This window comes from Sciurus carolinensis, chromosome 11 (genome assembly GCF_902686445.1).
Source record: "Sciurus carolinensis chromosome 11, mSciCar1.2, whole genome shotgun sequence".
Lineage (NCBI taxonomy): Eukaryota > Metazoa > Chordata > Mammalia > Rodentia > Sciuridae > Sciurus > Sciurus carolinensis.
Window position 1 is genome coordinate 58,718,865 of NC_062223.1, and position 26,575 is coordinate 58,745,439.

Here is a 26,575-nt window from a genome sequence, read left to right on the forward strand (position 1 = left end):
ACACAGCAGCAGGGAGAAGCTAAACCTCTACCACAAGGGAACAAAAAACCTACTCAGAGATCACCACCCTCTGCCTCCCTCCCACCTGGTCCCCAGCATTTCCTCCAGACCTCCAGCTTGCTTCCCTCCCCAACTTCCCACCCCTGAAGCTGTGTGCCATCCAGCTGAGATAAGAGCCTAAGTAAGGGATCCCCCCAGGGGGCCAGGTATTTAAGGAACTGATGACCCTCAGTGCCCGCTGTTGGGGCAAAGAAGAAGGAGACGGACACCCTGAAGCTCAGGCACTAGCTGAACCCCAAGCCGTGGATACAGCATTCAAGTATTGGAAGGTACTGGTCAGTTCAGAAGGTAAGGCCTCCCTCTTCCCCCTGGAAGGGGGCCCAGGCTGGTAACTTATGAGCCCCTGAAGGTACAGAGAAGTGGTCTCAGAACCCAAAGTTAGAAGTTTGTTTAAAGTGGGTATATACGTATGGGGGGTCAGCCTCAAAATGCTGATTTCAGGAGAAGGTTTTTGAGTTCCCTGGAAGGCCACTGGCCTGGGAGTCAAGAAGCTATGACTTACCAAGCATGGTGGCATTCGCTTATAATTGCAGTGACCTAGGAAGCTGAGGCAGGAGGATCACAAGTTTGAAACCAGCCTCAGCAACTTAGCAACACCCTGTCTCAAAAAATAAAAAGGGCCTGAGATGTGACTCAGTGGTTAAACACCCCTGGTTTTAATCCCTAGTACACGAAAAAAAGGAGAAGCAGCATCAGAACTCTGTTCTGAGCAAACTTCGACAGTGGACTGGTCTTTTCTCATAGACATAAGTTTTCCTCATATGCCAAATAAGGTGTTTTAAATTGGCATGCTGGTTAAAGGAGGCAGGTATATTCATTTACTGGATACTGTAGAGCTGTTGAGAATGAAGAAATTCTTTATGAACTGGCATGCAAAGATCTCCAAGATAATATTAAGTGAAAAATGAAAGGGACAGAAGAGTGTGTATAATAGACTACCTGGCATGTTAAAAAAAAAAAAAAAAAGACAGGAACATGCATCCATGTTCTCATGAAGGAGACCGAAGACCATATGTGGTACCTCTCAGGGGAGCATGGGAGATGGGGCACCTAGGCGTGGGAAGGAGATGTTTTAGTGTTTCTTTTTTAATGTGGTTGAATTATACTGGTTCAAACAAAATTGTAAGGAATATAAACTAAACCTCTGCCTTTACTGTGTCATAAATGAAAGCAGAGCTGTGGGAATGTATGGTCATCTGTCTTAGCATTCCACCAAAGCCTAGGGTCCCCAGGACCCTGAAAAAAGATCCAGAACTTCCTTCTAAGGCATGCTGCAGTATGGTTTAGTCAGGAAGTTCCTTCTCGGGTCCCACGTCATTACCTCCTGATGAAACACCCAGTACTGCCCTCCAAGTTCATGTAGCTATCAACAGGTATCCTCGAGCACCTGTGGATCTTACTTGGTTGGTTTACTTAGTCTCAGCTCTGTAACTTACCCTTCCAAGAACTTGGAATTGTTTTGGGTTACCTAGAGAGGGAACAGGCCCATTGGTACTTGGAATCAATCAGAGAAAGACAGATAAAGAGCAAGGAAAAGAGAGGCCAGAGAACAAAGGCCTGTGCTCCTCACCCTTTCCTGTGCATTCCCACCGCCCACCACACACAAGCGCACGTGCGCACACACACACACACACACACACACATACAAACATGTCTGAATATCCTTCTTTCTCCCTCCCATGTCCTTTGTGGCCTCATTCTCTTCCTGGTCCTCACAGGTGAGTGCTCAAGTCTATTGTCACCATGACGACCATTCACCACCAGCAGATGCTACAGGAGCACGTGTCCATGGAGTTCTCCAGCTCCACCACCCACGTACAGACCTTCTCCCAGACAACCAAGATCGTGGGAGGCAAGTAGAGAAAGGGGGGTTGGCAGAAGACAGCCTTTCTTCCTCCACACCTACCCTGGGGTCACCTCAGTCTTTGCCACTAATACATCCCTCGGGAGCCTGCAATAGCAATAGTACCCCCTCCCAACCTGTGCTTCAATCTGGGGCTTGATAAATCTTCACCCAGTTGGATGTTCACCCACAGATCATATCTCCAGGAAAACAGATTAAGAAAAATCAGTCACATGGATGTGTGTGAAAGATTGGTAAACTCTTAATGGCTTTAAAAGACCAGAGGCAAATGGACTGTGTCTCCCACAGCAGAATTTCAAATGTGGGGAAAGATAGGAAGGTAGTCACCTTATCTATATATGAGTAATGCTGACACTGCTCCACTTAAGAAATGGGAGACTTGACTACCAGTGGATGAACACATAAACAAGTGACCTAAGCTCCCAGGTGCTTAACCCTTGGGGACCAGACTTGGGCAAAGACAGATCCAAGAGAAAGCTGAGAAGGGTCTCAGCACTGCAGACTGTTTTAGTCAATGTCTCCAGTGTAAAGGGATTAAAAGATGGCTACGGGCCATCCTCACAGTAATTGCCTCTCCCTCAAGGTTCCAGAAGGACAGAGTACCTCAAAGTCCTCTGTGCACAAGGTCAAAGTCAGATAAACATTCTAGACCAGGCATTCCTGGCCAGTGAGGCAGAGCAAGTAGAACAGAGAAGACCCAAGGTCTAAGTTCTAGACCAGAAGTTGCAAACTCCAGTGATTTATATCAGTGGTTCTCAGCTCTGGCCACACATTAGAGCAATCTTAGTTTAGTGGGTAGAGGAGGTGAAAAGAATGTTAATACCTGAGTTTCACTCCAGACCATTAAATCAGGTATTTTTATAAAACTCTCCAGGGATTCTAATGTGTAACCAGAGTTCAAAACTACTGACCAACAGAGTCCAAGTGGGGAACATAAATGTGGAGAAAAGATGAGTAAACTGGAGAGGACACCCCATCGAAGGGGCATGCACATTTCTCCTCCCACTGGCTGTTAATGTGGGAATATGAGTCCAGGGTTGAGAATACAGCAATCTGAATTTTTATGTGAACTATTTCAGTTTTCAGATGTATGGTTGCTTTTTGTTGTCTACATATTGCAGTGGTCAAATAAAAGACATCTTCAGGCAAGATACAGCCTCCATGCGGTGGTTTAAGGTCTCCAGTCACTATTTCAAAGAAGGCCACGAGAGCTTAATAGGGTTATTGTTTCATTTTATTTTCCCATTTCAGTCCCTCCAATTAATGGAGAAGCTAAAGGCACCTACTTCATTGGAATGCTGTGAAGATTAAATAAAATCATCTCTTATATGTGTCTACCACAGTTCCTTGTACAAGGAACATGCTCCATGAATCAGAGCAATTGTTATTTGTTGACAACTCACCGGCCAACAAGATTTTCTGTAGTTTATACTGCTAAAATGGTTTTTTTTGTTTTCCAAATAGGAAATTATATTACCACACTGAATATGCTCTTGGGGGCTAGGGGTATAGCTCAGTGTAGCTTAGCATGTGTAAAGGCCCTGGGTTGGATCACCCACTGAAAAATAAATAAATAAAAAGTGAATACACTCAATGAGGAGATTCATATGTATAACCCTACTGAAGTGGGAATATGTCCTGTCCTTCAATCAAGAATCACCACTCTGAGACAGATCTGGTGGCACATGCCTTTTATCCCAGTACTCAGAGATTAAGGCAGGAGGATCACAAGTTGAAAGCCAGCCTGGGCAAGTTAGTGAGACCTTGTCTCAAAATAAAAAGGGTTGGGGTGTAACTCAGTGACAGAGCACCCCAAATCTCCATCCCCAGTATGAGGGTAGGGGGAAATCAGTACCCTTAAGACAATGAATACTGAACCCACAGAATGGCAGGGGAAGAAATATGTAGCAGAGCTCGACTAAGCTACAGCCCTTCCAAACAGAAAGGTCTGACCATCTTAATGCTAGTGAGGTACAAAGACTTCCAGAAGAGAAGCCCAAGAGACTAAGAAAACCCTAAAAGGGAAGGGTTTTTCTTGTTGTTGTTGTTTTTGTTGTTGCTGCTGTTTTGGAAATAGGCTGGCCTGAAACTTTTGGACTCTCCTGCCTCAGCTTCCCAAGTCAATGAGATTGCAGGTGTACACCAGGAAGGTCTCCTTTTTAATAAAACAAAATTGCTGTGGAGCAATGAAGGTGATTGACCATTGAGGAGTGGAAAGAGTTTGGCGTCCCCTAGTGGCAAAAATTAACATAACACTGCCCCATCGACTGTAAGGTCTCTCTCAGCGAAAGCAGGTCCTGCACCTGCTGGGCTACTAGTTCTCATGCTCCACCATCCATTCCCTAAAGCAAAGATGAGTTCTCCAATCCAGAACTGAGCTCCCTACCTGGAGCCCATTCTGACCTCTCGCCTGCTCCCACAGAGGAAATCGTGACGAGTAAGTCCTCCAGCACAGTGGAGTTCTTCAGTTGGTGACCCGGAGTTCCAACATCCCTGCAGGCGAGAGCGTCCCTGAGTTTGTGGAGAAACCTCACCCGATCACCTCACCCGAGGGTGTGTCACTGCTGGTATTTCCCCACGCTCCCCCCGTAGTTCCCTTTCTTCCCCTGGTTCCCCCATCCCCACCCCCACCTCGCCCAAAGCTCCCCAATACACAGACGCTGGCAGGGCCAAGCCAAATACCCTTCCCTTGCCCCGAGCCAGGCCCAAATCCCCTGGAGGAGGCAGAGAGCAGTCCGAATGTCCAGCCTGTGAGCTGAGGTGGAAAATGTGTCCTGTGCCCACTGCAGGGGATAAAGCTGTGTTCCGAGCACGTGTGCAGGGGAACCCCAAACCCAACGTCTCCTGGAAGAGGGAGAGTGGCATCCCCATCAAGGAATCTGCCAAGATATTCTACGACAGCATTAACAAGGAGCATGTACTGAAGGTGCGCCCTGATCTCAAGGAGGCGGGAAGAAGGGACCCCGGGCCGATTGCCTGTCCTCGCACCCACAAGGGCAACCGGAAAACTGGGCGGTGGGAAAGAGGCACCGCAGGCTAGAAGAGGCCGACCCAGGAACTTCGGAACTGCCAGTCTAAGAAGGGGACCAAAATTACCGGCAGAACAAGGTCTAGCTAGGGCAAAGTCAGAAGGGACGGGGCTAGAAGGTGAGAGAGAGCCAAAAGCGAACAGAGACCAAAGTCGTGGATATGGGGAAGAAGCAACGCAAAGGTAGTGGGCGGAGCGAGGCTGAGAAGTAGCGGCATCTGGGACTTGAGATGGACTGCCAGAGTAGATGTGAGGGTAGGGGGATTTGGACCCAGAAGAGTCCCGCCTTAGACAATCAGCTCTGGACCACTTCCTGAGACCTGGTACTCAGCTTCGACCTCTGGTTTCAGGCCCTTTGAGGAAAGGGAGGGATGATTACTGGGAGATGGAGGCCTATAATTACTCCTGACCCTATAATTACTCAGGTCCTGCCCCGACTTCCGTGTGAAAGACAAAGGTCTCCTCTCTCCCCCAAGATCCCAGAAGGACAGAGTCCCTTTGACAGAAGTTGGTTCCTTCTCCTTCCAAAACCCAACATTAACCGGACTCAGCCCTGCGCAGGCACGGAAGCTGCCCCAGAGTCCCCCTGTTGGCCGCCTCTTACATAAGCTCATACTTTCAGCCGCACTTAGGATTGATTACCTTGACTTCCCAGAGCCCACCCAGCTGAAAGAACCTGCAGACAAGCACCAAGTCAACCCAATTCACCGTTTCCTGGGGTTCAGCGCAGCCACTAGTACAAAGGAGTAAAATGACTGTATTACATGAAAAAAAAAATGCACATTCAGTGCTGGAAACTTACAACCCAGGAAATCACTGCTTTCTAGGAGTTCACAGTCCAGGGGCAGAGTCTGATGAGCAGTAGATAATGTATTGCCAGAAAATCCGGTGGCAAACAGCATCCTCACACTGGCTGCAACTTGGTACCTCCAAATAATAAAGGCTGCCCAATCCATCCAACCCTCAGCCCCTCCCCAAAGAAAGTCCTCTTTCCCCATCTCATAAGAAGTCACTCTGTGGTTCCCTCCCATCCCTTCTAATGGTCTAACTCGATCCAGCTGGAACCACTGACCTCAGATGACTCCGACAACTACAAGTGCATTGCAAGCAATGAACATGCAGATGCCATCTATACCGTGTCCTTGCTGGTGACAGAGGGTGAGCCAGCTCTCTCCTCCTGGCCTTTGCTCTTAAGAACTAGACTCCCCTCTGTCTGACGTTGCCCCTCTCTGTGTCCTCAGGTCAAGAAAAACTAGATTTCAAAAAGATGTTGAAGAAGAGGTAAGACTGGGAAGCCCCTCTACCCAGGGTACACTCTCCCACTCAAGCTGGAGACTTCAGAGGCCCCTCATCAGGACTCTGAATAACAAGAATTCATAGATTCAAGGTTGGAAAGCTCCCTCTGTTGGAGGCACTGAGTACAGCTTGGCCTCCTCATCTTCCAGGGCTCCCCCAACCCCCAAGAAGAAGCAGAAAGTGACAGATGAGAAAGAGATGCTGGAAATTTTGTCCAAGGTGCCCAAGAAAGACTTTGAGAAAGTCTGCATGGAGTATGGTTTCACCGACTTCCGGGGACTGCTCAAGAAGCTCAAAGGAATGAAGAAGAAAGTGGAAGTGGAGGTCAGTGCCCAGCAGGGTACTGGAGCCTGTAGGCCAGGGGCTGGGCTTCAATGCCAGTGCTAAAGCTTGTCTTCCGCAACCTGCACACACATACTCAGAGGTGTACTTCCCACTCAAGAGCAGGAAAGGAACTCAAGTCACCTTCCTTCTACCTCTCCTCTCTTTACCTCTCCCTGGTGTATTTGCATGAACTTTGGAATCATAGCAACCTGGCATCAAACCCCAGTTCTCCTGCTTTATTAGCTGTGAACCTTGTGTAGTTCTCTGAGTTTCCATTTCCTCACCCGAAAAATGAAAAGCATACTTTCCTCTTTCATTTGTTTTTGTGTTGTTGTCATTCATTTCTTCACTCAACCAACTCATATTCATCATTAACACTTTAACTATAGAATCTATGTAATGGGCCCCCATACAAAGTGATTTCTACAAATAGCAGTTCCTTTCTCATCCCCCATCAGATTCTTCTCTGAGTCTTCTAGTTGATCAATGAGCCTAGGAGGAAGGAGTTATCTAATGAGTCTAGTCATTTCTCCCTAGTCCCTTAGGAGTCTCCTCCAGAATTTTGGAAACCACCTGGGCAGACTCCAGATGCTCTAACTTTTGCCATTTTGTTAAAACAATCTTACAGGCCATCCGGATTCTGAAGCCCCTAGAAGACATAGAGACCAAGATTGATACCACAGTAACCTTTGACTGCATCATGGAGCTGAAGGACCCCAATGTCAAGATGATATGGATCAAGGTGGGGGAAGCACCTGAACAGGGTGCATCCTGGTAATATAATTTCTTCTCTGCATCCTCTCTGTTCTCAGATCCTCTCATTATCCATAAGCCATGGCCTCTCTTCCATCCCATCCAGAGAATGTCCTCGTACAGTTGAAAGAGGCAGGGAGCTGGACCTTACTCTTAGCTGTTCCATCACTGTGCTTTGATCTAAGACAGTCACTTTCCTCTCTCTGTGCCTTAGTCTGCCCATCTTTAAACTGAAAGGCTGAATTAGATAATCATAAGGTCACTGAAGATCTGTGCCTGTAGGAGAACTCAAACACATTAGGAGTTGAGTCTTATGGAAGACAGGGATTCTGAATCCCTCAAGCCAGATGATGAGACCAAAGAGATCATAGGGACCTTTGGGTATGTTTAGAAAGATGGACAATGCACCCACCTGATTAGGCTGGTTTTGGGAAATGGGGAGCTCTGAAAGTCTCCTCCTCCTAAAACTCTTCATCAGCTTTCCCACCTGTTCCATGAGGCAGGATACTGAGCCACTGAGGATCCAATACTCCCTGGGCAAGTAGACGTGAAGCAGATGGGCACCAAGTACATGCTGGTTATTACCAACGTAAACATGAGTGACGCCGGTATCTACAGCCTGTCTGTGGGGGATAAGCGGATGAGTGCACAGCTGACAGTCCTGGGTATGAATGTGGGTCTGGGGAGAGGAATGGCCAGGGAGGGGTCCTTGGGGATACTGGAGAGAGACTGTGGGATTATTCATGAAAGGACTGCAAGAAGGTGGGTGTTAATGCAAGAGAAAAAAAACATAAGCTGTAAGGGAGAGGATAATAAGTGCTGTGGGACAGTGTAGCATACTGGTTAAGGACACAGACTCTGAAGCTGGACTACTGGAGGTCACACTCCAGCTTCTGCCAATTATGAGCTGTGAGATTTAGGGCAAGTTATTTAACTTCTTTTCTTCAGTTTTCCTAACTGTAAAATGTGGAAATCAAAGTAGAATATATGTGATAAATGGATGAAATAATATGTGCAAATTGGCTAGAAGTATGCCGGACCATATCTATAAACTACATAAAGATTTTTTTTTAATTGCTATTAACATTATTGGAGAGGAGACCCTGTTAATATGCTGGGAATAGACTCCAGAGAAGAAGGGCTCACAAGTGGGATGAAAGAAAGGGTGCTTTCCCCCAGTGGTGGGCAACAGAAGACCAATGAGGCCTGCATCTCCATGCTCCCTTCTGTGTCCTACCTCCCCCATTCTTTGCTGCAGATGAGCCACTGAAGTTCTTGGGAGAACTGAAGCCACTAAGGGTGACAGAGCGCCAGATGGCTACATTTGAGGTCCGCCTCTCAAAGAAAGAGCCCAACTTTGTGTGGAAGTTCAATGGGAAGGAACTAAAGAGGGATGACAAATATGAAATCTCAGTGTCTGAGGATGGTCTGACCCCACACGCTTAAGATTAAGGATGCCAGACTCAGTGACAGTGGCGAGTTCTCTGTCGAAGCAGGGAACCTGGTACAGAAGACTCAACTCACTATTGACCGTGAGTGGTTGGGGAAGAACCTGAGGGTGGGCTTTGTGCCACAGTAACCTCTGCGAGGGCAGTCCCCACATCCTCCTGTCCTGACAGGTACTAGGAAGAGAGGGTTTCTGAAAACTTCTAGTCCAGTAAGGGAGGAAGGTATGAAAATGAAACTAGAATAGCAGTTCTTAAACCAGGAGTCAATGACAGTATAGTCTTTATAAGGTGGAATATCTTGAACCAATAAATTATTAGCCTTTATGGCTTTAACATCATATCATAACAGCATATTACATCATATTCCAATATTATTGCTAGTTTGGGGATTTGTACATGATGGTGGGTACACCAATGAACATATTACTCGTGTGAACCACACCTGGAATCTGCCACATAGAATCATCACTGCTGTCATAGAGACAGGCATAGAGGCCATGGGAGCCCAAGGAAGGGGCACCACCCAGCAATGTCGGATGTTGATATGATGAGGTGATGCTCAAGCCTTACCAAGAAGAATAAAAAGCAGTTCAGCTTTCAGAGAAGGTGGAGAGGAAAAAACATTTGAAGGAGAAGTAACAGCATGTATACAAGTTCAGACACCAGAAAGACATAGCAGGTACATCAGAGATCTTGTCTGCAGTGCTGTAGAAGTTGTTATCCCACTTACATATGAGGAATCTGACACTCACAGAGGTGAATGAAGATGTAGAGTCAACAACTGAGTTAAGGGCAGAGCGGGGACTTTCCCTGCCATGCAGTTCTTTGGGTCACATGTTGCATACAAACACACTCAATGTGTCAACTTCTTACATTTTCTAGGGCCAAAAAGAGGGGCAAAGCAGCATCTAATTGCACCAAAGGATAATAAGGGTTTAAGAATAGGCCAAAGTGTTTGTCTGTCTGTCTCCAGGCATCCCCATAAAGTTTGTGAGCACTCTCAAAAATGCACGTGTGAAAGAGAGGAGCCGTGCATGTCTCGAGTGTGAGCTGACATCCAAGGATGTGACACTGAGATGGAAGAAGATGGGCGGCTGCTGGCACATGGCTCCAAGTACAGCATGAACCATGAGGGCAAGCGAGCAGAACTAATCATTGAGGATGCACAGCTCAGCGATGGTGGCGAGTACACCGTGGTGGCCATGCAGAATGGAGACCCAACTGAATACTGTAGTACAGCCCACCCTCACTGTGGAAGGTACACACCCACCCTGTCAACGCACACTAACCAATCAACTAATCCAGGAATTCCCTCCAGTGGACACTGAGCTGCTCCTTACTGACTTCAACCCTCACCACCTCACCAGATCATGGCCAACTTGTACCTCTCCACTCTGATCATCCCTATCTCCCAAATTCTGACATTCTCAAATCTCCCATTCCTTGAATATTCACACTTCTTAGACCATGATCATCCCTCATCTCTCAGACTCTATCCCAAATTCCCTGCCTTTATCTTTTACTTCCAGACTCTGATCATCCCCAGCAACCCTGACCACCCCTGTTCCCTAAGTGTAAACATTCCCCACTGACCCTGACCAACCTCCCCAATGACTTTAGGTATCCCACAGGTCAACATAACCACAACACCCAAACTCCACTCATTACCTGTACGTACAACATTTCTCTCTTCAACAGAACAATCCCAAGTCACACCCAAGCATCCTCCTCTATTCAATTCCCCATTAACCATCTCTCAGTCTTCCTGGCTGCATTTCCCAAGCCACTAACCTTTCCCCAACACCTACTTCCACCAGCCCCCCCACCCCACTCACTGACCATCAAGCAATCTACAGACCAAGGCACTCATCTGCTCATCATAAATGATTTTGATTGACACCTCACCCGACTGCTCCCTCTACCCTTTTCCCATGAATCCCTTCTGCCCCAACACCCTGAGTCAGTCCAGCTCCTTTCTCCCCAGAGCGTCTGGCCACGGTGAAGAGCGGGATGTCTGACGTTCATGCAGCCACGGGGAGCCCGGCTGAGCTGTGCGTAGTGCTGAATGACGAGAAGGTGGAGGGCGGTGTGGCTGAAGGATGGCAAGGAGGTCTGAGGCAGGAGCCAGGGAAGGGACGAAGGAGATCTACCTGGCCCACGCTCCCACTCACTCCCACCCCTTGTCCCCTAGATCACTGACTTGCCGGGTGTGCAGATCGTAAAGCAGGGTGCAGTGCACAAGCTCATTTTCCCCAATATGGGCCCGGAGCATGAGGGCAAGTACACATTCCGTGCCAAGGGCGCAGAGAGTGAAGCCTCAGTGTTCATCGCAGGTAAGGTCCTGTCCAAGACTCCTGGCCTGCCCACATGCTCACAGCCCCTCCCCGCTCCCCATGGGCCCCTCCCTGTCCCCTGGTGGGCAAGCCTTCCCTGCTGCCCTGCTCTACAGATCCTCCTGCCATCGACCCCTCCATCCTGGAGGCACTAGCTGCGCACCCTGTGACTGTGAAGGTAGGCCACACAGCCCACATGAAGGTGCCTTTTCGGGCAAAGCCACTACCCAAAGTGACGTGGTACAAGGACGGCATTGAGGTGACGGAGGAAGAACGTGTGTCCATGGAGCGCGGGGAAGACCAGGCACTGCTCACCATCTCAAACTGCGTGCGTGAAGACAGCGGCCTGGTCCTGCTCAAGCTCAAGAATGACCATGGCACAGCCACTGCCACGCTGCACCTCAATGTGCTGGGTGAGGAAAGGGCCCCTCGGGACTGCCTGGGGGCACAAGCTGCCCACGCTCAGGGCAGGCGGCAGACTGGTGAGGAGGTCCAAAACGGAGTAGTTCCGTCAGGCCCTGGGGTTGGAGTACTGACTTAGATAAGCCGTGGGACCACTTCCTAAGTGACCCTGGTCAAGTGGGCTTCTCAAGCCTGGTTCCCACCAGGAGCAGGGTAATTTTTCCCTACAGTATCCATTTCTAGTGGTTTTAAAGTGCATAGCCAGTGCAGAGCCCTAATAACATAGACCTTCCACTAGGTTACTAAGTATTGTTCTTCACTGGAAAACAAGGACATGGCTGGAGATTTAGGAGGAAATAAGGTAAAAGAGAGGTGAAATTTTAGGAATGGAGGAGAGGTTGGTTGGGAAGGGTGGTGAAGTGGGAATGAAATGGAGTAAGGTGGAGATGAAAGGGTAGGGAATAAAATAAGATGGGAAATCTGGATGGGGATGGGATTGGTGTTTGGAATTGGTCTGAACATTGGGATAAGGAATTAAATGAGGAACTGACCTTAATGAACTTATATTCAACCTCCAATGTTTGAATACCATATCACCACCTCCCCTGCCTGCAATTCCACCACTGTAGGGTAGAAAGGTTTGGATTTTAATTCAATTCAGCAGCAAGAATGAATGCCTCCTCTGTGTTCTCAGTGTTGGGGTTGTAGAGATGAAGTATCCCCAGCAGTACCTCAATCCAAAGGGATAGACAAGTAATAATAAGGTAGACTGTGATCACTGGTGTTCTGGAAGCTCAGAAGAGGAAGAGAACTTGCCTGGAAAGGGACCAGAGGACCAGCTAAAGTAAGAGTTCCCCAGGGGCTGCAGTCCACCCATTCCTATCCAAGCAGGAGGCTCAGGAGAGCAAGGATCAAATTCTTTGGACACAGGGAAGAACAAGGGATCCAGAATGCTCAAAATCCATTTATGCCCCAGGCTGGCCAGATGTCTGGGGAGTGGGAGGAGTCTCTTCTGGTCCTTGGCTTCAAAGTCCCATTGTGAAGCTGTTCTCTGTCCCCAGACCGCCCCAAGCCTCCACAGGGCCGAGTGGAGTTCCTGGAGCTCTCCGGTAATTGTGTGCACATGAAGTGGAAGGCCCCAAAGGACAACGGAGGACGGCCTGTGACACAGTTCATAGTGGAACGGAGGGCAGTTGGCAAGAAATCCTGGATTAAGATAGGCGAGGTGGATGGCAAAGTCACCAACTTCTCCACCAACAAGGTGGAAGAGGGAAAAGCCTACCAGTTCCGCATCCTGGCAGTCAACTCGGAGGGTGTGAGTGACCCACTGGAGACTGACGAAGTGTTTGCAGGAAATCCCATAGGTCAGTGAGATTTCCTGGTACTCAGGGACTCACCCAAAGGTCAGCTGGGGACCTTCAGCCAGTGAGGAACACTGGCCTATGGGGAATTCCACAGGATCATCTAACTGACCCAGGAAATGGACTGATTGTAGAGGAAAAATAGAACATAATTTCAGTCAGGAATTTCAAACTTTTTCTAGTCAGATCACATATACAACACACACCCTTTGGTGTACCCAGAGGTGCACAATTCCAGAGAACTAACTTCACTTCTTTACCATTCTAGATACCATCTTGGAATCCAAGGGAGTATGATGTCACTTTAGGGATAACTTTGAAATTACTCTTCATTTTTTTCCAAAGAAAACCCTTGACAATATATTTTAATTATGACTGCTAATTAATTATGTACTACACCCCTCCCAACTGATTTCCATGTCTCAGTGTGTCAAGACAATAGAATGAGAACTGTAGCAATGGGGGTCACATGGTTGGAATGTTTAAGTCAGTGATCATCACTCTTGGCTACAATTAGAATCATATGGGGTCTTCTAATTTAATTGGTCTGCACTCTACCCCAAGCCAATTAAATTAGAATATCTGGGAGTAGGATCCAGATGTTAGTTGTCAATGGTACGTTTCCTTTTACACCCCACTTGAAGATAATGTACAACCAAAGTTAATCATCATTAAGGTTTTTTTAGGGGGACAGAGGTCAACATGGGGGAACAATAGTCTATGTGCTCCCCTCTTCTAACCTTTGCCCCCTCTATGTTCCCACAGAACCCCCCGGTCTTGCCTCCCAGCCTCAAGTGACTGATGTGACCAAAGAAACTGTGACAATCACTTGGAATGCCCCTGCCCAGGATGGGGGAGCCCCAGTGCTTGGCTACATTGTGGAGCGAAGAAAGAAAGGCAGTAACCTGTGGGTGCCAGTCAACAAGGACCCTGTACAGGGTAAGGTCCTAGGAGCAGAAGCTCAAGATGAACCAAAGTAAATCTTGCTGAGGTGACCAACTGCTACTCTGACTATATGCCCCCCCACACTTTTTTGGGCGTTAACAGCATCTCATGACCCCCTCTTCCAAGATATCTCACTCTTTAGCCTTTCACCCCATGGATGCCCCTGGTCTCATAACACTTCATCTTCCCATCTCAGGCACCAAATATACTGTGGATGGTCTCCTGGAGGACACAGAATATGAATTTCGAGTTATAGCTGTGAATAAGGCAGGCCCTGGACAGCCCAGTATGCCATCCAGTTCAGTGGTGGCCAAGGATCCTGTTAGTGAGTATGGGGCTGGCAGGCCTCAACACATAATGGAATTAGCCCATTCAAAGCAGAGAGACAAATTCTTCCCTGGGAAAGTCCGACAGAATAGATCACACAGGCTCCACTCACTGGAAACTTCCAGGCTTATAGAGTGATAGGATTCACACATAAAAGAAAGCCAGCAGGGCACAGTGGTGCATGCCTGTAATCCCAGCAACTTAGGAGCCAGAGGGAGGAGGATCAAAAGTTCAAGGTCAGTCTCAGCAACTTAGTGAAGCCCTAAGGAACTTAGCAAGACCCTGTCTCAAAATAAAAAATAAAAAAAAAGGGCTGGGGACGAGGCTCAGTGGTAAAGTACCCCTGGGTTAAATACCCAGTACCAAAAAAAAAAAAAAAAAAAAAAGGAAAGAAAATAAAGATTGAGAGCATCAGGAATATAGGGAGGCAGTGTGGGAAAAGGTTTATCAAGCTTTGCGTATTTCTGGTTGGGTGAGGTAATAAAGATGTGTTGAGGATTGAGGGAGGGTGTTGGGTAGATGTTTGAGAGAATGAGTTTAGGAGATGAGGTGGGGATACACACTATAAATGGATGCAGTAGAGATGGTTAAATGTTGGGTTTTGAATGTAGGCTTGAATGTGTGGGGTATATTGAATTTGTGTAAGGTATGTTGAATATTAACTTTAAGGATGAAACTATTGAGCTGGTAAAAGAATTGAATTTGGAGGATGTTGAGTGTGGAAGGTTGAGTTTTGAGGATGTAAGCTATAGGACTTGGTGGTAGAAGTGGTAAAAGTTAGGGTCCAGGAGTATTGAGGGTGGGAAGTAGGCATGGGGTTGAGTGGGATCAGTTGGGGACTGACTGGATCCTGTGCTATCCAGAACCCCCAGGCCTGGTGCAGGGACTGCATGTATCTGATTCATCCAACTCCAGCATCTCCCTGGGCTGGCGGGAGCCTATAGAAGGAGACCCACCCTCTGGCTACATCCTTGAAATGCGGGCTGAAGACAGCAAGGAGTGGTCCAAGTGCACAAAAATCCCCATCTCGGGCACCCTGCTACACAGTGGGGGGGCTCACTGAGAGACAGAAGTACTTTTTCCGTATCCGGGCTGTGAATGAAGCTGGGGTTGGGGAGCCTGTGGAGCTAGATGAAGGCGTCCGTGCCATGCCACCCCCAGGTAAGGACACAGAGAGGTCTGGGGGTTCAGACCTATCATTCTAGCTCCAAACCTTCCTCTCTAGGGCCTCATCCTACAGGGGAAAATTGGATGCTATGATCAAGAAATAGTTATCCAGAGTAGGCCCAGCTACTCAGTAGGTTGAGGTAGGGGGATCACTTGAGCCCAGGAGTTTCAGAGCAATCTGGGCAACATAACAAGACCCCATTTCAAGAACAAAAAGAAAGAAAAAGAAAAGAACAAGAAAAAGTAATCCAGGGCTGTAGCTATGGCTCAGTGGTAGAACACTTGCCTAGCATGCATGAGGCTTTAAGTTCAATCCCCAGCACCTCAAAAAAAAAAAAAAAGTCATTCCATACCTGGAGAGGTAGAGGCAAACCCAGAGACTCCCCAGCTGAAAAACATAAGCACTCATTGTGTGCCAGATAGTATCCACTGTGAGCCAAGGGCAGTGTCAGGGATATACAAACAAACAAGAAACAGGAACTGCCTTCCAGGATCCTAGTCAGGGGAGACTGACAGGAAACAAATAAATGCTTCACAGTGTTGCTGGGTTTAGAGACCTGATGTCCTGTAGGGGGCCCAGGAAAGAGAAGAGGTTAGGAAAGACTTTGGAGGGGAGGCTTAAAGATGAATCTTCTGGAAAGAGGTCCATGCCCTTACCTTTTCTCTTCCATCTCAGCTGCCCCCAAGTTTGACCTCAGTGCTCGGCTGAAGAGTCACATGGTGGTTCGTGCTGGGACAGCCCTCTGCATTCATGCAGCCTTTTCTGTGAGTTGTTGCTGACCCTGGTCACCATAGGCCTTCCACATAACCAAGATGGCTATTGTAGACATCATAGTCACTGCCTCTGCCTCTGCTCCTCCTTTCCCAATTCCTGGAACTAGATTCTGACAGGAGACTCCTTGACAATGGGAGCAGGCCTTGTCCCAGATACCAACAGAGTGATTGATAATACCATTTCCTGTCACCACCCAGGGCTCACCACCACCCACTGTGATCTGGAAGAAAGATGGCGCCACTACCAAGGGCCGGGAAACCATCACCAAAGGCAAAAACCATTCCCAGTTCCTCATCCAGAGCACCAAGCGCTCTGACTCAGGAGTGTATCGAATCTTGCTCCAGAATGAATTTGGAGAGGCACACTATGATATTCATGTGCGTGTGGCAGGTATGAACTGTGCACAGAAGCCTCCAGGAGGTATCCCTGTGTACTCCAAAGTGTAGCTTCCTACTGCTTAAGCCCCTCCCACTTGAAAGTGTGCCTTAGTTAATGAAGTCTTCTTTGACATTCATCAGCCTTTGCCTGGTGGAGAGGGTTGTATACCCTCTGGTTCTCAAAGGCCTGATGCCCTATAGATATTCAACTAGGACCAAGCCATTGTTTTGGTTTCTACAGTCTTATTTGGTGAGCTTTGGGGCATGAGAGTATGGTCAGCAGAGAGACTAGAGAATGGGAAAGGGGCAGGAAGGACAAAGGGAGTGAATTCACAAAAAACTGGAGTGATATCTTAGGACAGGAAGTTTTATAATAAAGCTCTAAGCCCTCAAGAAAGGAAAGGATAAACTTTTATTGAGTAGTAGGAACTACATGCCAGGCACTGTATCCATTATTCCTATGAAGCAATTAGTCATTGTTATTCCTCACAGTGCAAATGAAGAAATAGGTCTCAGAAAGAATAACTTCCCCAAGGTCACATGGCTACTAAATGTCAGAGTAACACCTCAGAATGAGATCTGTCTGGTTCCAGGACACCTGCTGCCTATGAGCCAAAGAGAAGTGCCCCATCCTATTTTCCAGTGGACTGGGCAAGTGGCTAGGGTGGGGCATAATACTTCAGTCCCCAGGAAACCCATAGACTTTCCAACTCTTCCAGATTTCCCCCGGCCTCCTACAAACCTACGATTGTTTGAGGAGGTCCCCAACACAGTGACTCTGACCTGGAACCACAGCCCTGATGTGCAGGAGGATGGTGACGCCCACTATGTCATCATGAAGCGGGATGCCAGCAGCCCCACATGGTTCACAGCAGCCGAGCGTGTCTTCAGCAACAAGTACACGGTGACAGGGCTGCTCCCAGGCAGAAAGTACTACTTCAGAGTGGTGGCTCGGAATGAAATTGGTGACAGTGACCCACTAGACTCCAAGGATACCTGGCTTGTCAATAAGGACCACAGTGAGTAGGGGACTTGAGGTTTGCATTATATCTGGGAACCCTGATGGTGGGGATGACATAAGAGTCACAAAGGGGTACCGAAGAGTTGAGATAAAAATCAGAGAACCCTGGATCACACCTGAAATCCCAGAGACTAGGGAGGCTGAGACAGGAGGATGGTAAATTCAAAGCTACCCTCAGCAACTTAGTGAGGCCCTAAGCAACTTAGTGAGACCTTGTCTCAAAATAAATAAAAGTTTTGGGGATATAGCTCAATGGCAAAGCACCCCTGGATTAAATCTCCAGTACCCATAAACACATAACAAACAAAATCAGAGAACCATTGAAATGTAAGCATTCACATCTGGGACACTGAGGAAAGTCATTGTTAGGGGTGCTTATTACAGATGGTATCTTAGTGGCATTTGGCTTAGTGGCATTTGGCTTAGGGATAAGATGAGCATAGAGATGGGGAGGTGCCCTATTTTAGGGGTAGGGATGATGGCAGAGGGGCAGGGGCAGGTAGAAAGGGGATTAGAGGAGAGATTTCAGGTCTGCTCTGAAGATGGGCTAACAGGGGTGAGAGCTGGGAAGAGACTAGGGGGAGCAGGAATAGTCTGAGAACCCTGGGAATAAGAAATTGAGAGTGGAGATAACATTGGAAAACTGGAAATGAGGTGCTAAATGGGACAGAACAGAGACTACTAGCCAACAGAAACTGAATTAACAGAGGGGAAGTTTGGAGGTGATTAAAGGCCAGGTTAACAGCATGAATACCCAGGTCTGAGGAGTTGATGCTGGAAAGACATCTAGGCCCCTGGAGTCTGGGAAAGTATAAAATCCTGTGAACCTGGCTTAGGTCACAGAACCCTAGAATGACTTGGGGTAGGGAGGGGTAGTGTGGAAGAGCCTTTAGGAACCAGTGTAACATCAGGGTTTCCTGAGTTGATGGTGTCTGAGAATCTGGTCCAGGTCCTTGGAGTTTCATGTAGGCTGGGTCTCAAAGCTCTAAGACAGGGGTGGCAGCTAGGGAGCCACTCACAGGGACCCCATCCCTTCTGCACAGTTGAAAACCTGGACAACAAGCTGAAGCCATACCAGCAAAAGGACTGGCGCCACGCTCCTCGTTTCCTGACTCCGCTCAAGCCACACATGGTTCTCCGAGGCCAGGATTGCACCATGACCTGTGCTTTCCTTGGGAATCCACGGCCCACAGTGACACTCTACAAGGGTGATGTCAACATCACGGCCAACTCCAAGTTCTGGTACAACTCCACCAGTGGAGTATGCACCCTTGTCATTCCCACCTGCACATTAAAGGACAGCGGCGAGTACAGTGTGCTAGTGGAGAATGAACTTGGCAAGGACCGCAGCAGCTGCACACTTACCGTCTATGGTGAGGCCCCAGAGAGTCCAACCTGGGGGATGCATCCATCCTGTCAGTGACAGGGGTGCCAAGCAGTGGTTTCACTTTAAGGGCCATCAGTCATTCTACGCATTTGGCTAGCATCATTTTTATTTAATCTGACTGCCATCTGATAGTGCAAATATTTTCAGGGTTCTTACCACTCTTGCATCCTCTCAATATCATTTGCTATGTTTCTGGTCCCTGAAGATGTGAGTATGTGATCCTTTAGTAAGCTGTGCTTTGCAACCCCTGGTAAACCTAAACCACCTTTAGAAAAGATGGTCACCAGACTCACCAACCACAATCACTCTGGCAAGGTTCAGGAAGGACTCTGTATGTTTATAAGATTTTGCAAGTGATTTTGATGTGCAACCAAGATTGAAAACTATTGGTCTAGGATAGAGACAAATGAAAGGCACAAACAGCAGAAGGACTGAACGCTCCCCTCCCGCTTGCATATGCATGTCTTATTTCTGCTCATGTGTGCACATTAGGGAGATATTTCATTCCTTCCCAGAATCTATTGTCTTCACAGCTACACAGTCAGCAGTGAACCCAAAAGGCTGACCACCTTACTTCCTCTTGCTTAAATTTCCCCCTAGCTCTCCCCTGATCCTCATAATAAAGTTTCAAACCAACAAGTCTCTTACTCCCCACCCCTGCCCCACTTCATCCTCATCTTCTGTCACTCCCTCAACTCTTGGAGGTGGGTGATGCTCAGTTATTGTGGTCTCCCTGGTTACAGACCTCTTTCCATCCAGTTATAGATGCCTTTCCTTGGGGAAAGAACCATGTCCTGTGGCTCTGTCTCTCAAGTGCTCACTCAGCTCAGTGGCACTGAGATGATGCCTCCAGAAATGCACAGAACTAGGGTAGGGCAGGCACCGTGGGAGCTTTACAGCTTCCATTTCACAGCTAGAGATCCCTGAGGACTTAACTCTGGTTATAAGCACATTACCACCATTGACCAGCCACATAACCATGGCAAACTTTCGGATCCTTTTTTCTCAACTATTTCGTAAGGCCATGAGGTTTCATAGTGCATGACATAGTTCATGGCAATGCCTGGCATAAAGCCTGGTAAATATGGAGTGCTGAAAAAAATGGCAGCTCTTGCTGGGCACAGTGGTGCTTGCCTGTAATTCCAGTAACTGGGGAGGCTAAGGCAGAAGGATCACAAATGTAAAGCCAGTCTCAGCCCGAAGCAACTTAGCAAGATCCCATCTCAAAAAGTATAAAAAGGGTTGGGATGTGTTAAGCACCTCTGGGTTCAATCCGTTGTATAAAAAAAAAAAAAAGGCAACTCTTGACCCCTGCCTGCTCAGCCAACCCCAGATTGAGAGTCCCAAGGTCCAATTCTCAGTTCCTGTGTGGTAGTACAATAATTAAGCCCAGCAGTTTGTAGATTCCCTGGCCCCCAGCATCATTAACACTAATGAATATTCGCTTTGATCTTTCAGACAAAGATGACAAGTCAATTCTAGCATCCATCACTGAGAACCTGCAGAAGAAATCAAAGCACCTGATGTGAGTTCCTGCCCAGCCCAGGCATCTGGAAGCTGTTGTGATGTGGGGCTTCTTGGACTTTCTGTGCATGGCCACAGTGTACAAAGCCCAGTCTGCTCTCTGGTGTATGTCAATGTAAACATCTGTGAAGGGATGGGACAATAAACTCACCGAGCTTACCCTTTACTATTCCTGAGAGTGAGGAACACAATAGGGGCCTAGAATATGGACACAAGCATAGGATGAACCAAGCTCCAAGAACATTCTCAAAGGAGTGACTAACCTCCTTTTGACTGGACCTTGACTTGCCTACCCCTCCTACACAGCCACACTGCACTCTCCCACTCCTCAGGCATGGGGCAAGTCTTAAATACTTCATCCTTTTCTGCGTCCTTCTCAATCCCATTTCTTCACACCAGGTAGATCTGTGTTCAGCATTCTGAGGTGTGAAAGGATCAGGACTTTGCCTCTTTGGTGTTCAGGGATCCCACTATTAGAGCTAGAAGGGACTGATCATCCAGTGTCAAATGTTTTGCAGCAGAATCCTTCCTTAAAAGAAAAAAATCTTAAGCTACTGCACTTAAAATTAGGATAGAGTGTCATTGAGCCCTCTTCCTCTCCTTACACCTTCCTATTCCCCACCAGAGGTCTCTGTAGAACCCTAGTTTGGCTGGCATGGCAGCACACACCTGTAATTCCAGCTACATGGCAGGCTGAGACAGGACCATAAGTTCCAAGCCATCCTTGGCAATTTAGTGAAATCTTGTCTCAAAATAAAGTAGAAAAAGGACTGGAGCTGTATCTCAGTGGTAGAGCGCCCCTGGGTTCAATCCCCAGTACCATGTGGACAGGGGAAGAAACCCTTAGTTTGAGGCTCAGTGGTAGAGTTCATGCTTAGCATGCATGAGACCCTGGATTCAATCCCCAGCACAGCAAAAACAAAACAGAACAAAAACCATGAAATCCTAGTTTGAAAAATCATTGATTCACCCAACACCCATGAGACCTGAGTGTCCTGTATCACATTCCCACAAACGTGCAGCAATTCTTCCAAAGGCATATTCACCACCATCTAAGACTTTCCTACTTCAGTGTTTGGACATTGCCTGTTAAAATGCAAATGCCCCTGGGGTGGGGTGACACAGAGTCTGCTAGGGTTTTATGTCTAGAGTATGAATTAGCCAATCTATTTCCATTCCTCCCAGTTGTTCAACTAAACCTAGAGTCTCAGGAGAAGGAGATACTTAAAGGGAAATCTGGATCATTTGGAGCAGGCAGCAGGTCTGTGGTGGAAAGGGGAGGAGACAGGCAGCAGTAGAGGACACTGGGTAATTAAGGGTCACCAATATTGCTGGGCACCTGTGCATAGGAAAAGTGTATCAAGGACAAATTTTGACAATGGCAAACATTACCCATCCCCCCTGGTCCTAAACCACATCCTCATACACGCATGTGATCAGAGAAGTGAGACCTACTCCAACTAGCACAGCGTCAGCAGAACTAGGGAGCCAGCCTGGCACCAAGATGCCCTGGCCAAGACTTTGACCCAGGCTGTGAGGACAGCCAGGGCCCCTGGCACCATGCCCCCACTCATTCTCCAGGACAGGCACGTGCCACACAGGCAGACAAGCAGGGGAGTCAGTGGTCCTTGGTTTCTATTTATTTATTTAATTCATTTGGGCAGTAGAGGATGGAGTTGCCCCATCCTTGCTTCCCTTGCATTGAATGTGCCTTGGGTCTTAAGACCCTAGAATGTCATTGGAGCCCAGTTTAGGAGGGACAGGGAGGAAAGCATTGAGAGTGGGTATGTGGGGAGGAGAGGTGCCAGGCTCAGCACCCCTCAGTAGCTCCCTGAGGCCCTCTCCCTATGAGATTTTATAGACAGCAGTCAGAGACATGACAGAGAAACACACAGACTAGCTAGGAGACAGACTACACATACACACTACACACACACACACAGAGCCTGGCCCTTTCCTTTGGCATGGTTACCGTAGCCCTGGGGACAGGGTCTAAGGGTTGTAGTAAGGGGGGCCTGAGCTCTGGGCTGGCCTGTGAGTGAGATGGGATCAACTTCGATCCTTGGTATCCAGAAGCTCCCAGACCAAGTTTACTGGCTTACCCTTCACCTCCACAGTCAGGCTTAAAGATTAAGATTGTTCAAGTAACAAGGATAGACAAGGGAAAGGGAGATTCCATTTTCATCCAATCTTCCCAATCAGGGGTCTGTTAAAGGGGCTTCAAGCCCTGGCCTTGGGTCCTCTCAACTCAGATTTCTCCCCTCTTTTCCTCAACTATATGAAACAAAAAAGGTGGGAGTAGATACATCCAGCATTGCCACTTGTTCTGGGGCATAGGAGATGAAGATAGATTCTTCCACCTAGTAGGGAAATGGGGGGTGGTCAAGAAGCTGAGCACCATTACCCTTCAGGAGGTCTTTGAGTCCTGATGGGGTAGAGGTGGTGTGATATATTCTGACTCCAGAAAGGAATGTGAAGCTGCTTCTCTGAGTACTTGGCATTATCTTGGACCTCTAGCTTTGCTAGAGAGATCCTTCTCCTGCTTACCCCTTCAAACTTGTCAATTCCCCAGGTGATACCTACTGCCCAGGCTGGCACTGCAGCCATCCTGATCCAGCTCCTGTAGGTTCCCCAGGGTCTGGACCCCAAACCCAGGAGAAAGAGGTGTGCAGACCCTGGTCCCTCAGTTGGCCTTGTTCAGTCTATAGTCTTCCACCGGCTCCCGGCTCTCCACAGCAGACAGGGCGATGAGCATCTGAGCAGCATAGTAGGTGGACATGATGAGTGCCCGAGAGTATGGCACAGGAAAGCAGAACTTGTTCAAGGCAATGGTCATGTCTGAGATGATAAAGAGCAGTGCACCACTGCCTGCTGCCAGCTCAGTCCAGCGCCAGGCTGCCCCAACCAGCTGCAGTCCTGCCATAGCTCGCCAGCCCATGAAGCTGATAAGGGCCACATAGACCCCCACCAGGTAGGTGAAGGCACCTGAGAGCCCTGGATAGAGGAGGGCATAGCACAGGCCTGACAGCACTCCCATCACCAGGCCTGTCCGGAGAGCCAGTGGCCGCATGCCAAAGGCTGAGGCGTAGAGCATGTGGGTCACAGCAAACATCAGCAGACCTGGGAGTGAGAGGGGATAAGGGATGCTGAAGGCAGGCTTGGTGATTAACGAGTATGGGGGGTGGGGATAATCCAACAGCTTTGCTGTGGAAGTAACAGGTGTAGGAAGATCCACAAAGGTAAAGATCACCCCTCCCCTAAAGAACTGCAGAACTGATCACTTGTTCACCTAGTGATCAGGCCATCCTCCAACAGGGGATCCCACCACATTCTCTAGTCTCGAAAACCCTCAAACTCCCCCATTCTAATGCTCCCTTTTCTAAGTCCTTACCCCACCCCAGGACCCTCTTTCCCCCAGCCCCAGGACCCCCCAACACACAGGCAGTTACTATGACCACTAACCGTGCACAAAGTAGCCCTGGTCTTGCCAGATGAGGAAGGCATCACCTAGGGCAGAGAAGACGAGCCCCACAAAGATGCGGATGGCGCTGGGGTGGGCCAGCAGGAATCCAAGGCCATGGGCCAGAAGGAAGAGCCAGAGGCAGAAGATAGGCAGGCACTTGATGAGGGCACTGACCCATGATGGGCTGGATGAGGGTAGCCAGAGCACAAAATACACACAGGTGGCCTTGAAGAAAGGCACCAGTTTGGGTCCCTCACTCTTCACCTGGAGGACACAGGACAAAGGCAGCACTCAGAGCTTTGGAGTTCAGAAGCTCATAATGGGGCTCAGAGCCAGTACCTTCAACCCAGATATCCACCCCAGAGATAGGCCTACACCACCCCCATACAACCCCAAACGGGGAGGATTAATACAAAGAAAACCAGCCTGGCCTGCCCCAACCCCCAGCAGGGTATAAACAAACCCATCATCACCCTGAGGCTCCATTTATTAGGAGGGGAAAGGGCTCCACTTTCTTCTACTCTTGGCTCTGGGGCTGGGTGAAAATAGTCACTCACCACGCAGTTAGCGGTCTTTAAGAAAATGTCCCTCTCTGTAACCCAACATTTCTCCCTTCCTGTCCCCTCCATTTCTTCCCTAGGACCCCTTAGCCCCTCCCCTGCCAGCATCAGCACTACTCCAGCTATGTGGAATTGGAATGAAGTCAGTAGGAAACAACAGACACCTGGACTGGCCAACTCAAGATCCTCAGTAATGAGGCTAGGACTCAGGCTTAGGGCCCTGGCAACACCAGGAAAGTGGGAGGGTGGGCAATGACAACCTTCTCCTACTCCAACTCCTCTTCCTTTCTGGCTGGTCTACTCCTCAGTCTCTACTATACCTGTCTTAGACTAAAGGTGGCATCAAGACAAGAAGAGGTACTAAGGATGCTAGAGAAACAGACTCATTGGTTGGGAACAAGAAAACTGTCCCTGACACACCAAAGATTTCAAGTATCAGGGGACGGAAGGTGCTTGTTGGTCAGTCTTGTTTCCCAGAGAACAAGAGCCTCAAGGTACACCAGAAAGAAGCAGGAAGGGGGGTAGGAGGGGGCTTCTTTTCCCAGCTTCTGATCTGGAGCCAGCAAACAGGCTGGGAGGAGATGGGGAACTGAGAGAAGGAAGTTAGAGCAGCTGACTTGCTCTCAGCCAGATTAGGGGTGAGGGTGGCTAAAGAAAGGTTGTACCCAAGCTCTGCAAGGACAGTCCAAGCTGGAGAAGGATACTGCTACAGATATTTTGCATCTGGGTTCCCTCAAACTACATTCCTTGGGTTGCTGGTTCAGAGTCTTGGAGGATGATTTGGAGAAGCTGAGGTTCCCTGTGTACCCATACTGCTAAAGTGATTATGTCTTCGGCTGGGTGAACTGTCCAGCACAGTGCTTTGGAGAGACACTCAAGATTCCTATACCACCAGATACCTGGGAATGGGATCAGACTGTGAAGGGGACTAGGAAGAGGCAGATGTGTGGGTCCAGGATTCAAGACTGCTCTTTCTCTACCAGAGGTGAAAGCAGGAAATAGAGATTTCCTTATCAAGGCTAGTCAAGCTAAGGGCATGGCCAGAGAAGACTGGAAAGGATGGTCAGCTCCACAATATCCACTTGTCAGCCTTTGAGAGCATCAACTGGCTTCTCTATCCTCCTCTCCAAACCCCCGTATTTTCTAGGAGAAACTGGCCTTAGGTGGAGAGACCAGCACTAGACACAGGAGGGTGGGGAAACAAAACAAAGGTTCAAGTTCAGAAAGTCTGAAAAGGAGGTGATGTCAACAGAGAATGACCCATCTCCCCCTAGCACATTATCAGCCCTCCTGGGCTCCCGACTTGTTTAGAAGAGGAGAAAACCAACTTGGGACAGGATTCCCAAGCGGTCCCTGTCGCCCTCCTGCTCCGCCCTCTCCCACGCCTCCCTGTGGTCCGCCTACGCAGAACCCGTAGGCCCGCTGCAGTCCTCTCCCTCTCCCAGGCCGCGACCCCACAGACCCGTGCCAGACACACACAGGTCAACAAAGTCACGCTTCCGAGTCACGTGCCCAGTGTTCTCCTCCCTCCCGCAGGCGGGCGGGAGGTTGGGGGGCGCGCGGAGGAAGGGCACTGCGGGTCTAGAAGCAGAGGGCCGTGACAACGCTCGACTCCCCCGCTGGGGGAAGCCGGCCGTAGCGCGACCCCTGCCCCACCACAGCCCCCAAGAGTTTGGCCTGCGGCAGCCCAGTCATCCGCCGATGGGCTCTGGCCGAACCGGACACTGGCTGGCTCGCTCACTCACCACAGTGACCGGGGACACCATGGCGACGGCGGCTGGCACCCGCTCCGGGCTACAGCGGCCAGGTCGCACCCGCGGCCAGGTGAGCAGACGACGACGTAACAAAGCCTGGAGGTGAGCGACAATACCTCCCGCGCGCCCGGAGCTCAGAGTTCTGTCTGCGAACCCCGCGACGTCACCACAGACACAGCCAATCAGCGAGCCGAAGCCCAGAGTGGGCGGGGCCCGGCTGGAGATGCCGGCCAGGCTCTCCCGGTTTCTACCCCAAGAAATGAGGTTTCTCCCAGAGCGGGAGGCGGAGCCTTGAAGCCCCGCCCATTCCCCGCCCCCGCACTCGAGTTAGGGCATCCCGGAACGTGACGTGGACCCCCAATGCCTGTGTGAGGAGAGCGCCTGGACACGTTTTCTCATAGCCCGG

The 26,575-nt window shown here is 48.9% G+C and overlaps 2 protein-coding genes across 2 annotated transcripts; one reads left to right on the forward strand and one right to left on the reverse strand.

Annotated features, from left to right (window-relative positions):
• The first annotated feature begins 1,803 nt into the window (after positions 1 to 1,803).
• On the forward strand, positions 1,804 to 20,548 carry Igsf22 (immunoglobulin superfamily member 22). Its single transcript, XM_047518255.1, is given in 28 exon segments — positions 1,804 to 1,912; positions 4,347 to 4,388; positions 4,391 to 4,477; positions 4,714 to 4,850; positions 6,011 to 6,110; positions 6,194 to 6,233; positions 6,398 to 6,572; positions 7,201 to 7,314; positions 7,829 to 7,865; positions 7,868 to 7,990; positions 8,584 to 8,759; positions 8,761 to 8,857; positions 9,747 to 9,854; positions 9,857 to 10,003; positions 10,734 to 10,858; positions 10,860 to 10,883; positions 10,965 to 11,106; positions 11,223 to 11,519; positions 12,570 to 12,872; positions 13,635 to 13,808; positions 14,011 to 14,139; positions 15,005 to 15,177; positions 15,179 to 15,302; positions 15,985 to 16,073; positions 16,281 to 16,473; positions 17,180 to 17,479; positions 18,525 to 18,854; positions 20,327 to 20,548. Coding segments are annotated over 28 exon segments (3,966 nt in total). The 3' UTR covers positions 20,398 to 20,548.
• On the reverse strand, positions 20,234 to 26,303 carry Tmem86a (transmembrane protein 86A). The gene is made up of 3 exons (XM_047518254.1): positions 26,161 to 26,303; positions 23,855 to 24,119; positions 20,234 to 23,512 (listed from the first exon to the last, which is right to left on the reverse strand). Exons 1-3 carry the CDS (start codon positions 26,179 to 26,181, stop codon positions 23,076 to 23,078), a joined length of 723 nt encoding a protein of 240 aa, XP_047374210.1. The 5' UTR covers positions 26,182 to 26,303; the 3' UTR covers positions 20,234 to 23,075.
• Positions 26,304 to 26,575: the final 272 nt, after the last annotated feature.

Bases quoted from the DNA above. Each gene is read 5' to 3' on its own strand.
- Tmem86a (XM_047518254.1), bottom strand. From the start codon at position 26,181: ATGGTGTCCCCGGTCACTGTG. The intron at 24,120-26,160 runs GTGAGTGAGCGA...TGTGTCCTCCAG, and splicing joins TGGTGTCCCCGGTCACTGTG to GTGAAGAGTGAGGGACCCAA. The intron at 23,513-23,854 runs GTTAGTGGTCAT...TCTCACTCCCAG, and splicing joins CCAGGGCTACTTTGTGCACG to GTCTGCTGATGTTTGCTGTG.